Here is a 15,491-nt window from a genome sequence, read left to right on the forward strand (position 1 = left end):
ATAAACGTCCAAGGTAGTCGCTGAAAGGGCGTCAAAGAGCAAACAACCCATAGAAACGGTGTCGAGGCGTGCTTTGTCTGCAGATCAGGTTCTGCGATGGTTTTCACGTTGATGTTTGCCCATCTTGCACGGGGCTCGGCAGCTTGCACGTCACTTCGTTTCTGTGTACCTCGGCAGGCGTCATTTATTTAGCTTCCGCTCGGTTTCAGACGACTCCAGTTTAGAAGTGCCCTCGGAGGCACTACGAAAGACGTCTGGCTGAAATTTGTTTAGGAATGTTGTAGTAAATGAATATAAGAGACTACATATTGCTGCGTTTGCTCTAGGGAGCACTGGTTTCCTCGAGGTTTAAGTTCATCGTCTGCGCATCAATTGTTTTATAACACAAAGTTACATTGTTGGGTTTAATGAACCGAGACTTCGCAATGGGTAATGAGGGACGCCGTAATGGAGGGGCCTGGATCAGTTTTGACCGCCTATGGTTTTTTTAGGGTGCACTACGCTAAAGTTCTTGCACTCCGCCCCCATCGGAATGGCGGCCGGGGTCGAACACGTGGCGTCGTGCTTGTCAGTAGCGCCACGCTGCATGCAGTCACTAAGTACGGTGTTGCGGCCACGCTGTATCCACAACGCAGCTTTTGTGCTCCATGCATAGGGTGGGATATAATGTGTGAGCAGCATCGGATTCGTTTTCTTGTACACAGAAGGACTTCACAAATATTAACACGTACGTACACGGGCGTATGAACAGCCCACATATAGCGTTCGCCGCGTCAACTGACAGAGATTCATGGTCATGTCATAATGCCGTCTACGCAAAAAAAAACGGAGATGTAAGACGGAGTGCTCCGGAATGATCTTAACGACGACTTATTTTTTCCCTTCAGGCTGCGGATCTAATTTCTCGACGTGGTTGTTCCACCAACGGTGAAGTCCTTACTCGTGGTTGAATTCCATCTTAACTAAAAAGCCGTGACTGCTGCTATCATCAGCGCTCCACGCTGTGGCTCTCTCCTAAGGTTTTCATTTGTCGGGTCTCGTTTCCTCCTCAACTACTTCTGCGCCTCAGAAGCACAGGCAAAATGCCTTGTCAAGGAACTGCGGCACGATTTGAGCGGCGCCGCACTCCCCGGTACCTTCAAAGGCCGCCGCCTCGCGCATTTGTGTGACGGCCATGGGCTTCTGTAGCCGCTCGCGGGATTACTGCGTGTCAGACATTTCACGAGAAAGCAAGCCTCTGCCATGTCGGATAAGTGCCTCCTCGAATTCGGCGGCGATAATGCGATCACGCGGCAAGCCTTCTGCTGCCACTGCCATTCCGAGAGAGCAGGTGTAAAAGCACTGACCGAATAGCCAAACTACAAACTCCGTGAAGGGCCATAAAGATAGGTCAGGACCAACCGCGCACCGTAATAAGTGCCACGTGGGAAACGCGCACTTCTGAAAGCCCCTGACGTGCGCGCGCGCGGTATTCGGCACAAATGCGCTGAGCAACGGGCCACCGATTTTACGGTGAATGTGTGCGCTGGGGAGCGGGTGGGCGGGAGAGGGGTACGGGACTCGCGGCTTGACGTTTACGCCTGCCCAGAGGGGAGGGAGGAGAACGGGAGAGCCCGCACCGGGCGCGTCGCGAGGCCGCGGCGAATGCGCGAGGCAGGATCGCCGAACCATGAACGCGCATCCCGAGAAGAGCGACCCGCTGGCGCGGTCCGGTCGGGCGGCCGGTGAAAAGGCGAGCAGAGTCGGAGGAGCAGCAGCTCTCGTTTCCGGCTGCCGTCCGTCCATCTGCCGGCGCCGTGGACCGTGACGGCGGCGGCCCGCTGACGGCCGGCCAGTGGGCCGCGCGTTGCCGTCCATGCTGGCGGCTCTGCTGCTTCTCGTCGCTTCGTCGTCCGCGGCTGCCGCCTGGCCCCCTCCGCCGACGTGGCCCGCGCCGCCCGCGCTCCAGAACAGGCCCCGGTCGCCGCAGTACGTCACCGAGCCCACCGTGTTCCGGCACGGGTCGTTCGTGTACCGGGCCCCGCCGTCGCTGCAGCAGTACCCCGAGCCTCCGGCGCTCCGACCGGCCGCGGCCACTCCTTCCTCGGCGCGGCTCACCACGGCCCAGCTCGCCTACGTGCTCATCGGCTCCTGCACGGCGCTCAGCGTGCTCTGCCTGGCGGCCGTGGCCGGCTGCAGCTTCCACCGCTGCCGGCGCCAGCGGCACACTGCGGCCGCCGCTGCGCGGGCGGCGACGCACCTTCTCGACCCGAGCTGGTCGCTGGGCCCTCGCAACGTCGGCGGCACGTTCGGCCGCTGCAGGCTGCCGTTCGGCGCGGCGTCCAGCCTTCGGGTCGGGGGAGCAGGACCGGCCCCCAGCGAGTGCTCGACGTGCGTGCCGCCGCCCAGGTGCACCTGCGTCGCCGCGGCCGGCGACTGGTCGATGCCGGTGCGCTGGTCCTCCAACGACGAGCGCCTCGTGTGACACGGGTCGCCATCGATCGTGCCGTTGCCACAGGCACGCGTCGCAGTGTGTACTATAAACTCCTTTCACTGCCGGAGACATGGCGCACCGCGCGCTGCCGCTGCTCTACGTGAACATGGGCGGCGAGATGCTCTACATCCTGAGCCAGAGGCTGAAGGCGCAGCGGATAGACGACGACAAAGCGCAGCGAGGTACGTGCCGCTTTGCCGGTGCCTTGACGCCGCCGCGGTTCGGCTCGTTGAACGCGCGTCGCACGCTGTCCTGTGCGTTTCCGAGAGAGCGCACCCGAAACAGACCGCAACGGCCCGCCACGAACCAGGCGTCGTCGGACAGAGGCCTCGTATGCGCCGCTCATGCAGCCGCTGTTCCGCTGGCTCGTTGCACAAAACCCGGCCACTCTCGCCGACGCAGTCTGGCGTAGACGATTAGCGGATGCTTTGGACAAAGCGACGATGGAACGAATCAGGGTAATGGGCCACCTATCGGCCCGCTCATAAACCGACCGTACAAACCGGAGAGTCACCAAAGTTGCCGTGGACTTGCATTTGTATTCTGAATCCTTCGTGAACGACTATGGAGCATTTGCTCATCGTTGTTACTTCAGCGAGCAAAGTGAATTCACCCGCGTGGCTGTGATCGGTGAGGACGCTAATGCGACTTGCAGTATTGAACTGTGGACGCTTAAAGAGTGATGTGGAAGATTTCACGTGAGAAGTTGTTCTTGGGAAGGGATTTTCCCACTTGCAAAACGGAAGACACAGTAAAACAGTTTAAACATGTACTCGTGTTCCTCTAACTGCGTCGTTGGTTATAATGTCTGCGTACCTCGCGCAGCATATATTCACCACTGCTCATTTGGATGGTTACATCGATGCTCTTTACGCCAAGCGCGACTGGAAGACATCGTAGGTGATCAGATGGTTGTCGGGTGTCAGTGACCTCAAACCCGACTGTCTTCGGCTGTTATCGCCAAGTTTGCTCATGTCCTACTTCCCTCTCATTCATTCTGTATTCTCATTCTACAACGATAAGACGTTGGTTGATGCAGAATGCGAAAGCGCTTGTGCGGTGCGCATTTACTTTTAAGTGCTAATATATGTTGAATGTTAAAGCTAACCTAAACTAAGGTCTTTAATGAGAGGCTCGACTTGCAGCACTGGTCTCATGGAAATTCTAGAGTTACATTCATTAGAAGGGTCTTTAAATTCTAAGGTGTTAGCACTCTCGAGTTGTTATGCAATACCACGACGGCTCAACTCCAAGAGTCTATACACTGCAGGGTGTTTCCGCCTCGCGGAGTTCGCGAGGCGGATTCACTTCGAACGAATTCTCAGGATGGCACCAGTTTCGAGAAGTTAATTTCGAGAAGTTCCAGTTACTTCTTTGCTTGAATGCATAAAACGATGGTTTGTTGAGAAAGTAACTGGAACGCCGATGCATTTCTCCGCAAAGTTCGGGAATTAAGATTTTGAAACTGGTGTCATCCTTAGATTTCATTCCAAGTAGATCCGGCTTGCAAACTGCACGGCTAGGATTTGTAACTTTCAACTTGAGTCGTAAGGTAATTAGCTTAAACATAATTACTATTTTTGTTGATTACTCGATTATGCATTTCAACTTTCTGTGCAAGTAATGTCTGCCTCTTCGAGTAGACCAGTTTATGAACTAGAATTGTGCTATCTGACACAGGCAACCGCTAAGAATTTTTGAAAGTGTTCGCTGAAACACCCTGTAATATAGCAGTTCAGCTCTGCGCCTTCACACTGCAGGACCTTCGCATGTATGGGCAATCATTGCCAAAACCAGAGAATCCTCTTGGCCTTAATACGAAAGCGGACACTGTAGTTTCGTGCATATCACTCATGCGTTAGAATCCACTATCTCCACGTATCTGAAAGGTGGTGCCCAATATCCTTCTCACTCTCCACAGATTTGAAAACGTGGGTATAAATGGTGCGTCCAATTAAGCTGCCTACACACGGCCGGAAGCCAGATTCCGTCACATGCTGATCGAGTTGTTCATATAATTTTTCCACAAAGGCTGTATACATCACTGCATGTTGTCATGCTTTTGGCTTTGGCTCTTAATTGATATCGTGGGTCGTTTCTCGTTACTGCATTTCCAGGGCTAAAAAGACGCCGCATGAGCATTGGTTTATTGGACGATTATTATTGCAGTCGAAAACATATGACAGACGAGTGGTATTCATACACCATGCTCCTATCCGCTTATTTCAGTTATACCAAAGAGGTGCTTCCTGTAGACTCTATAAGGAAATTTTGCACCCTTATCTTTTCACTTAAGAATAAACGTTATCTTTAACACACTCCGCTCGCTATACATGCCAGTCAGTGACGCTATGGTATATGTCACAATTGATACGCGCATGCGATTCATGACCTTATAAAGTATACTGGACGGGCAGCTCTAAATTAAGAAATGACGATTGCGCGCAATATATATATATATATATATATATATATTTATATATATGTATATATATATATATATATATAGAGAGAGAGAGAGAGATGACGATTATTGTTTGGAATCAAAATAAGCAGTAATTTTTCTGAGTCGACGGTCGGCAGCACAGGTCTACAGAGACCACTGCAGCGTCTGCAAAAACATTAGATTTGTCACAGCCGGCTCAACGAGGAAATGCCTCCTCCCACTGGTCGAACAGGCATTTGATTTCAGCCTGTAGGCATGCGACGAAGAAGACAAATTTTATCGCGGCATCCGTGGTCTCCAGAGTTTTGCTCGCGACTGTACACGTATAGTCCAGCGAAACACGGCGTGAATATGAGGATTTTCTTGAACAATTATATTGTTGGTGCGACTTTTCTGTCGCAGGTACAGCACGAATCAAAACACGCATGTATAACATCGCTGTGAGCTTACTTCGCGCAAACGTGAAGCAGACAGAGATAGCGTCGCTCGCGCTCCCGTGCAGTCTATAGCTGTAAACACCCGCGCGCGCCGCAGTGATGTCCGACATCGTGGCGGCCATGTTTGGCGGACGGCTGGTGGACGAGCTGTTCCGGCCTCAGCCGCTCTACTCTGCGCGGGCGTTGCGGTCGCTCTTCGAGAAACTGACGCACGTGTCAGTCATGCGGCTCAGCCCCGCTAGTATGGATAAGGTGAGTGAATGAGCACGGCCCAGACCGCACTCTGCGGGCCGTGTGACCTACCATATTATACTTGCCATTCCTTTAGAAGCTATAGGCGAAAATATTAGGTTAGGCGGACACTGTGTAGTGCATGTTTCTCTCCTCCTGGGCGCACACCGCTTCTTTCGAGCTTGTACTTTCTTGAAATATGCCTTTCAGAACGGTGCGTTGTTTCAGTTTCCTCGCGGAGAGCTCACCGAGCAGTACATACGCATGTCACGGACTTACTCCGCGTATACAAGACTAAGCGCACAGCAAAATTTATACGCGCCAGTCGGTACAAATCGACAACAGTCGGGAAGTATACGAGCACATCCATGCTACTAATACATTTATACCAGCGCCTCCTTCCCTGCTTACGCGCATCTTTGGTTGGTGGGAACATGGCGAGTTCGCCATCCTGCTTTCTGCTGTTGCACGTGTCGAACATCAGGGGGGGAGGGGGGGGGGCGCATGGTATACATGCTACAAGCATTCAACGCAGAGGTGTATACCCATATCGTGCAAGTGAAGATGAAATTCCGAAACAACAGCGCAGACAACAGCTAGGAATATATATGGTAAAATGGGGACACAACACCAAGGAAAGACGGAAACGGCAATTAACGCTCAGTACCCATGTTGTCCTTTTTCTGTAGCCCTGTAGCGTGCACTGTTGTTTCAAAATGTCGATTTTTCAAACATGCAACTGTAGCCCTAATTCGCCGAACCCAGCATGGTGCAGGATGTAGAAGTGTTAGGCAGGGTAAAGTGCAGTGATCATAGTTTAGTGAGGGCTAGGATTCACCTCAATTTGAAGAGAGAAAGAGTATAATTGCTCACGAAGAAACAGGCCAACCTAGACGCAGTAAGGGTAAAAGCATACCAATTCAGGTTGGCACTTGCAAACAAATGTGCAGCCCTAGAACGGAGAGATGAAGATGACGTGAAAACTTAAAATGTATTTAAAAGATTTATTCAAAAGCAGCAGTAGTCGTAATAAAGCTGAATAGGAGGTATAAAATAAAGGTAGTACGAACCTACGCTCCAACCCCCAGTCACGATGATGAAGTAGAACAGTTTCACGAAGAAATTGAATTAGCGATGCGAAAAGTACAAACTCATTATACTGTAGTCACGGGCGACTTCAATGCAAAAGTGGGGAAAAAGCAGGCTGGTGAACGAGTAATTGGCAGCTACGGCGTGGATTCTAAGAAAACTCGAGGAAAGATGTTGGTAAAATTCGCGGACATGAATAAGCTGCGAATAATGAACACCTTCAAGAAGCGTTGGAACAAAAATTGGACCTAGAAAAGCCATAATGGTGAAACAAGAAATGAAATTTGTTTCATACTTTCTGTCGATCCCAGCATAGTGCAGGATGTAGAAGTGTTAGGTATAGATAAAATGCAGTGATCATAGGTTACTGAGGACTAGGATTCACCTCAATTTGAAGAGAAAAAGAGTAAAGTTGGTCACGAAGAAACAGGCCAACCTAGACGCAGTAAGGTTAAAAATAGACCAATTCAGGTTGGCACTTGCAAATAAACATGCAGCCTTAGAACAGAGAGATGAAGATGACATAGAGGCAATGAATGGAACCGTAACTAGGCTGGCTTCAGAAGCAGCAATTGAAGTGGGTGGTAAGGCACCAAGGTAACCAGCAGGTAAGCTATCCCAAGTAACAAAGGACCTAATAAAGAAACGACAAAGAATGAAAGTATCCAAATCATGAGATCAGACGGAATTCTCGAAACTCTCAAAACTAATCAACAAGGAGAAAATAAGGGATATTCGAAATTATAACGTGAGAAAGACTGAGGAAGCGGCAAAAAATGGACGCAGCCTGACATCAGGGAGAAGGAAACTTGGTATCGGACAAACCAAGATGTATGCACTGAAAGATAGGTAGGGTAATATCATCAGCAATCTAGAATATATAGTAAAAGTAGCGGAATAATTCTATACTGACCTGCACAGTACCTAAAGCACTCGCGATACCTCCATTCGAAGTAGTAATGAACAGGTTACAGAGGCTCCTTCCATAACTAGCGATGAAGTTAGAATTGCCTCGCAAGATATGAAACGGGGAAAAGCGGCAGGAGAAAATAGACTACCAGTCGATGTTATCAAAGGTGGAGGATACACAGTGCCTGAAAAACTAGCGGCCCTTTATACGAACTGTCTATCGACTTCAAGGGTCCCAGAGAACTGGAAGAAGGCCACCATTACACTAATCCACAAAAAGGGAGACGTTAAAGAATTGAAAAATTATAGGCCCATTAGCTTACTTCCAATATTATATACAATCCAAGATAATCTCCAATAGAATGAGGGCAACACTGGACTTTAGTTAACCAAGGAAACAGGCAGGTTTCAGGAAGCGATACTCTACGATGTATCACATGCATGTCATCAATCAGGTAATCGAAAAATCCGCAGAGTACAATCAGCCTCTCTATATGGCTTTCATAGATTGCGAAAAGACATTTGATTCAGTAGAGATACCTGCAGTCATAGAGGCATTATATACGTAATCAAGGAGTACAGGATGTTTACGTAAATATCTTGGAAAGTATCTAGAGAGATTCCACAGCTACCTTAATTCTCCACAAGAAAAGTAGGAAGATATATAAAGGAAGTGGTCAGACAAGGAGACAATTTCTCCAATCTGTTCACTGCGTGCTTGGAAGAAGTATTCAGGCTCTTCGGTTTGCCGATGACACTGTTCTATTCAGCAATACTGCAGACGAGTTACAACAAATGATTGAGCACCTTAACAGAGAGAGAGAGGTTTAAGAGTGGGGTTGAAGATTAATATGCAGAAGACAAAAATAATGATCAATAGCCGGGCGAGGGAACAAGAGTTCAGGATCGCCAGTCAGCCTCTAGCGTCTGTGAAGGAGTACGTTTACCTAGGTCAATTACTCACAAGGGACCCTGATCGCGAGAAGAAAATTTACAGAAGAATAAAAATGGGTCGGAGCGCATTCGGCAGACATTGTCAAATCCTGACTGGAAGCTTACCATTATCATTAAAAAAGAAAGGTGTACAATCAATGCATTCTACCGGCCCTGACACATGGGGCAGCAACTTGGAGACTGACAAAGAAGCTCAAAAACAGGTTAAGGACCGTGCGCAGAGCGATGGAACGAAGAAGGTTAGGCGTAACGTTAAGAGCTAGAATGAGAGCGGTGTGGATCAGAGAGCAAACAGGGATAGCCGATATCCTAATTGACATTAAGAGAAAGAAATGGAGCTGGGCAGGTCATGTAATGCGTAGGTTGGATAACCGGTGCACCATTAGTATTACAGAAGGTTGCCAAGAGAAGGGAAGCGCAGTCGAGGACGGCAGAAGACTAGGCGGGGTGATGAAATTAAAGAATTCGCAGGCGCATAGCTGGAATCGGTTGGCGCAGGATAGGGGTAATTGGAGAACGCAGGAAGAGGCCTTCGTCCTGCAGTTGACGTAAAATAGGCTACCACTGCTGCTGCTGCTGTTGATGATGATGATAATGATCGGAGTATAGGCTCCCAATCCCATCTTAGGTCCCGAAGAAGGCGCCAAGTTACATTTCTGTCGATGGGCGCGTTGCGTTCCGTATGCATGCGTGCAGCTCTACGACCTGATGTGCATGGTGGTCAAGTACCAGTTGTGGGCGTGCTCTAGCCCCCGAGACCTGCTGCCGCTCACGCTCAAGCACCTGGAGGCGGCCGGACCCGGTGGATCAGCCGGTCACGTGGCAACGGCCGTCCAGAAGGTCAGAGCTGTCCGCCGTCAGTCTCACTGCGTATATATACAGTCACCCATGCTTCGGTGGTGATGATTGTATGATTAGAAGCCTCTCGAGAAATCGCAAACGCAAAGGGCACCATCACATCGCCTTGATTCAGTCGACCTGAACTATTAGCATCGGTCATAATTCGTCTCTATCAGTCGATAACGCGCCATCCTAAATGGCGGGTATCATCTTTGTTTTACAAATCTGCACGAACTTATCAAGTGAGTGTAGCGGCCACAGCAGCAAACCGGTTATGAACGCCGTTCGTTCAAAGGCGCTGATCGTGAAGCTTCCGTGCTATAATTCCATTTAGTTCTGCAGGAGGGACGACACGGCAATTTAAGGTTAATTCCAATTGCCTTTTGAACGCATATATACTGTAATATATCAGCACACGTACGGATGGATGTATCGACATTTGTCCCCAATTGACAACTCGCGAGCAACATGTAGCACGGCGTGTATCTGCCACGGCATATTGTATATAACGCCCTAAAAGTTCACGATGGTGGTGCCCCGCGAGTTCGTGACGCAATCGCCAGTGAAAGGCTCGCAACAAGTCATGTGCGTATAGTTTCTCGCGAACACTGTGCAGCATCTGGAGCCCCTGGACTTGGCCAGCCTGCAGCGGGCGCGCTACGCCCTGCTCCGCTTCTTCCAGGACCTGCGCGTTCGGGTGCGTATACAGCAACGCGCACGTGGGTCGCTTTCAGCACGCATGCGCGAACACACACACACGCACACATTAGATAGATAGATAGATAGATAGATAGATAGATAGATAGATAGATAGATAGATAGATAGATAGATAGATAGATAGATAGATAGATAGATAGATAGATAGATAGATAGATAGATAGATAGATAGATAGATAGATAGATAGATAGATAGATAGATAGATAGATAGATAGATAGATAGATAGATAGATGCATGCACATGTGCGACGGACTTGACGTGCCAGAAAGCGTTGGTATGTGCCGAACCCTCCTTTTATTTCGCTATGCCCAAGTGTTGGCTAAAACGTGCGACGCATGCAAGATTGAGATATTGTAAGAATTTAGGAATTCACGGCAAGGCTTAATTGGGCTGTTCAAAGCATGCGTGTGCCTGAGGCAAACTTGCGGATCTGTAAAACTTTCGCGAACGAGCTGGGGAGGAAACCGGTAACGCAATAACGTTATTGCCCGTATATATAGCTTGCATGAGTATGTGTTGTCTGTGCGCATATTTTATAAAGCGGTAAGATTTCCAGGACAATAACTGTTTCGGCGCACCAATTGCACCTATCCGGCTGCGCGGCGAACATATACTGTGGCACCATTAACTGCGTGGAGGCTATTCACGTGCTCTCCTTGGCGCAGGTGTCAGTGCTGCTTCGAAGCGGCGCCCAGAGGCCTAATGGCCAGCTTGCAGTTGTTGCAGCTCCGCTGCCGGGAGGCCCGCGTCCAGGATGCATCAAGTGCGTGCGCTTCACGTGCCGGACACGTGTTGCATTGTAATTAATTAGGGATACCGAGGTGACGTACGTAATCTGCTTGCCGCAGGGAATGGGCTCCCGGTGGTTTTCCGATATCCGAGAGGAGTTTCGTGGTCGACGATGACGGCGATCCTGCCGGCGCTCGGCTTGCCCTGGGCACGAACATGCAAGTGTATTCCTCACGTTCATCCCTCACAAAGCGCTGCTTGAACAGTCAATGCAAGGTCAGTGGCGCAATGCAACGCGACCCCGCACTTTTAGGATGATGCCGCGGCCCTTTGCACTGCGCTGCGCGACAGAGAACGGAATTCGTCCCTTTATCTTCGCTGTTTGTTTCGTGTTCTCTTTCCTTTTATCCCCCTAATATTCACGAGCTCTACGTATATCTGCATCAAGTCGCTGCTTTTTATGAGCTTCTGCCTTCAATTTATAGTGACCCATCGTAAGCTTCTTCCTTTTACGAGATTCTTCGACAGAGCTTCGCCACCTTTTCTCTGGTCGAATGTTTCTCACCATGTAACCAGAGATAACGTCAAGCTGAGGTCATTGCCGTCTATCGATGTGAACGAATGCTCGCGCCGCTGGGCTGACTCTGCTGTCGCTCTTGGACGACTGCGCTTACTTTTGCTGCGCGTTCTAGACGGCGTCGGCCTTGCACGCAGAAGCCTCGAAGGAAAGAACTTCACTCGTTGGGATCCGTTTCGAGACTGGTTTATTTACAAACGACAGATCGAAGAAAGGAGAAAGGAAAGAGAAAAGAAACACAAAGTCCACGTTCTCTTTTGGCCGCACCGACGCCTTCGTCCCTGTCGGGGGCGCCCCGCACACAGTCGGTTCGCCGAAAAGCCGCACACAGCCAGCAAATAGGGCGGTCCGGATTTGGGCAGACGTCCGTGCGGTGTCCTTTCTCTCGGCAGACCTTGCAAACTTGAATTGTGGGTCTGAATGAGTAGCAACGGAGCTCCCCTCCATAGTAATAGGTTGTTCGAGGTATAGCGGGACCGAAAAAGGTGATGGCTGCACTTTTGGTTGTGCTGATCGTTCGGGCTGCGATGATCTCTACCCCTTGCGTTCTCACTAGGAGATGGGCCATGAGGGTATCTGTCGAGGTATTCATCGGTACACCGTGAATGCCGCCTCTTAGAGTGTCGTCTCCGTTTGCAGCATAGGCGCGGACGGCGTGGGCCCTGCCGTTCAGTACGAGCTTGCGTGTGAGGCGTGCTTTGTCCGCAGTTTCCTCGTGTTTGGTTGATAGGATCGCTATGTTTGATCCAGGATTAATTCCAAGGATGAATTGGTCATCCTTGAAGCTTGCTTGACATGCCTCTATGATTGCTTGTGCAAGCGTGGGAGTGAGAATGTTCCTTAGAGGGAGGCCCTGGTTCGAGCGAATGACGATTTCGTAATCGTCCCTCGGCAATGGCGGTAGTTTAGGTAATTTCTTATAGGTTGACGTGCTCGTCTGAAATTGGTTTTGAGGCCCTGCATCGCCGCGTCTCCGCCCCAATGCCTCTTGTTTACGTTGTTTGGCGGATTTCAATGCCTGCCAGTTAGGGTTCTCTTTTTCACGGGAGTGAGAGTTAGCGTCTTGACTCACCGAGTCATAGTAGTCTTGAGCTTAGTCCATTTGGTCGTCCGCTATTCCATCCTGTTGTAGGTGGCGGGATTCTCGCTCTGTTGCCGCTTCGAGAGACATCGCGTCGAGAGCCATGGCTCTCGACTTTCACACCTCCGACATTCGACACCCCACACCTCCGACGCGGGAATCTCCGGCGTCGGTGAAGCTGCCGTCGGCTCACCGCGTTTGCTGTCGCTCTTGGACGACTGCGCTAACTTTTGCTGCGCGTTCTAGACGGCGTCGGCCGTGCACGCAGAAGCCTCGAAGGAAAGAACTTCACTCGTTGGGATTCGTTTCGAGACTGGATTATTTACAAAAGACGGATCGAAGAAAGGAGAAAGGAAAGAGAAAAGAAACAGAAAGTCCACGTTCTCTTTTGGCCGCACCGACGCCTTCGTCTCTGTCGGGGGCGCCGGCGCCTCGCACTCAGTAGGCGGTTCGCCGAAAAGCCGGTGGAACGAATCAGGTTGTTAGTGTAGAGGTCCCGGCCGGGACGTGGTGCAGCGGGGCGTCCCTCGCCCGTTAGCCGGCTCCCTCTCTCTCTTTCGTCGTCGGGCCCCCAACCACGGGTGCAACAATGTTTGACGGTCGTTTCTGACTTTCAACAATCGATGCAGCTGTCTTCCCTGTTGGTATACAGACTTCACCATTCGTAACTTTAGCTTACGCTGCGATGTCATTGAATTTGAACGCTCGTTGGAAGTAAAATAATTTATTTTGTCACCCCACGTACACGCCAACCTCGACATCCTCATCTTGACCATTGCGATATCAGCTATTTTACAAGATTTATTGTTTCGGTCCCATGCGGCTTTGCTGGACGCGTCATTGTCATACATATATAACATTTGCACCTGCTCATTTGACTGGTCATGGATTCAGCTGCAGGTCACTTCTCTTCGCACCCTTCGTCTCCTCCACCGCCAAACCAAGGTAATCGAACTAAGCAGCCCTATTTTTTAAAAAAATAATTCCCCGACGCAAGGCGTATGTGGCTCAGATAAGACTTCTGCGCTGTTTGACAATGCTGAGACGTCTTTATTCTCTCATTCCTCCGTTCGACGGTCCTATTAACGGCAGTCTTCTTTATCCGATCCTCGATCGAGATTTGGGTGGCTTCTCGCTTTCGGTTGCTACATTTTCTTTGCTTATACGCGTCGTACGGTAACTTCTTTCGATATCGAACACGAGTGGATAAATTTAGACTATCTGGGATTGTTCAGCGTGTACTTAGATCGAATAGCACGAGCGTTTTTGCATTCCACCACCCTTTTTGGACTCTCATTTCCTCTATTAATGAAAAAAAAAGAAAGTGAATAATAATGAGATAAAGCACCGCTCATATACGTAGCCGCAGTAGCAGGCGTAAGCAACTGAAAATAAACCAATAGGATTTGAAATTTACGCCAATGTGCCGAATTTTGCGAAAAAAAAAATCGGAAAAATAAAGTTTTGGCATGGTATACACTTGGCGTCATATATGGCATGTCAGCGAGGGCAGAAGGTACCCGCGTGGAAACATTTATTGTTATGAGCAGCCGCAAATCGAATCCGCATGATGCATGGTAGCTAGAGCGTCTGTTCAGAACGTTAAGTGCAGCTGTTCAGGGAGTCTAAATGCTCTGTAAAACCAAACATCTACTATACACTATATACTCGTAATAGTTATTACACACTGAAATACGAACTGAACGTCACCAGAAAGAAGTATCCTGAGCTACGGACGTTTGCTACGCTCCTACTGTTATCAAACTCATTTATTCGCGCTACATTTGAATAACCTTTTGAAAGCTATATACCTTGAAGTTGGTTCAAGTGAACTTTTGCTGTATCACGCTCTCATTACTATCTGAAGGAGCTTGCCCTCTGGCAGGGCAGGAAGGAACGGGTCTACGCGGGTTGCGCATGCAACATCCAGCTTACTTGCAGTTACTGCACGAGTACCCTCTCTCGGCAGGTACTCTGGCACACCGTCGGTGTCGTCGCCGACGACTCCACCAAGCACGGGTGTGGCCGAGCTTGGGCTCCTGCTGCGGCTACTGGGACCTGACGATGAGGAGCCGGGACTCGGCAGCCTCGCCCTCGACGAGCAACTGCTCGGCTGAGAGCAGCCGCTGCCTCTGTGTCTCGTCACGACACGCCTTTGTCTAACAGCCATATAAAGATCGATACATTACGTTTATTTCTTCGTCAGTCATTTCCTTAGTATCTTAACCCGCACATACAGCGACCACCTGAACGTCATGAAAGTGGTATCGAAGATGCATGGAGCAAACGCGTGATAGAAGCGTTACCTTCATGTGGAAATCGGACCCGCGAAGCGTGTGAAGCTCCGTCTGAAAGCCAACCTATATCTGCGCAAGAAACTTCACAATATTGCTGCCCTTCATAAATGGCACGGTTGAAGGGATCACTATGCAAAGTAGTTATTCAACTCTAAGCGAAGTAAAAAGGAAGACTCAGTCTCGCTTATTACCATAATTTTTCTCGTTATATTTCTCTCCCCATTGTGTTAAGTGCGCGTGCTTTCTGGAGCGTGTCAGAAATCACGCCTTGAAAGAGAGCTGAAGGTTGCGCAGCAGCGTCAGCGCGCGCTCACATTTACGCAAGCTACGCAGTGTAAGACGCTGGCCGTGCCGTTTTAGAAGTACTTAAGTGCTCTTAAAGGCAGCGTATGCAAGGAAACTCGGGGCCCCAGAAGAGCGCCGAATAACGCGATCGTACGCTTTAACACCATGGATTGGCTGATGGCGCCATGACAAGCATGCAATCAACTGCGTCGATCAGCCTAAGCAATGAGACGGTGGCTCAGAGTGACATAGTATTTGAAAGCTTTCAGATAGCTCGCCATTATAGCAGCAGGAAGCATGCGTCATTATGTTATGTCAGAGTCGAGCTCAGCCGAAATCAAATTGCCCGCCATTTCAGTTAGGTTATGGAAGTGGTCAGCAGGTGGCGGTAACGGCCGGCGAAGCATTTGCAGCCCTAAAGTG

General features: G+C 49.8%; 1 protein-coding gene across 3 annotated transcripts in view; it reads left to right on the forward strand.

The window, feature by feature from the left end:
- OSCP1 (Organic solute carrier partner 1) overlaps positions 1-15,399 on the forward strand; it is a 21,896-nt gene extending 6,497 nt beyond the window's left edge. The window contains exons 1-7 of one of the 3 annotated variants that reach the window (XM_070539084.1): positions 2,533-2,655; positions 5,454-5,608; positions 9,236-9,379; positions 9,996-10,076; positions 10,765-10,862; positions 10,948-11,104; positions 14,456-15,399. In XM_070539084.1, the coding sequence (XP_070395185.1) occupies positions 2,544-2,655; positions 5,454-5,608; positions 9,236-9,379; positions 9,996-10,076; positions 10,765-10,862; positions 10,948-11,104; positions 14,456-14,548 (840 nt within the window). In that variant the 5' untranslated portion in view covers positions 2,533-2,543 and the 3' untranslated portion in view covers positions 14,549-15,399. Of the gene's footprint in view, positions 1-2,532; positions 2,656-5,453; positions 5,609-9,235; positions 9,380-9,995; positions 10,077-10,764; positions 10,863-10,947; positions 11,105-14,455 lie in introns of those variants that run through there. The other 2 variants (XM_070539085.1, XM_070539086.1) reach the window with 2 other exon arrangements.
- The last annotated feature ends 92 nt before the right edge of the window (positions 15,400-15,491 follow it).

Source organism: Dermacentor albipictus, chromosome 5 (assembly GCF_038994185.2).
Source record: "Dermacentor albipictus isolate Rhodes 1998 colony chromosome 5, USDA_Dalb.pri_finalv2, whole genome shotgun sequence".
Classification (NCBI taxonomy): Eukaryota; Metazoa; Arthropoda; class Arachnida; order Ixodida; family Ixodidae; genus Dermacentor; species Dermacentor albipictus.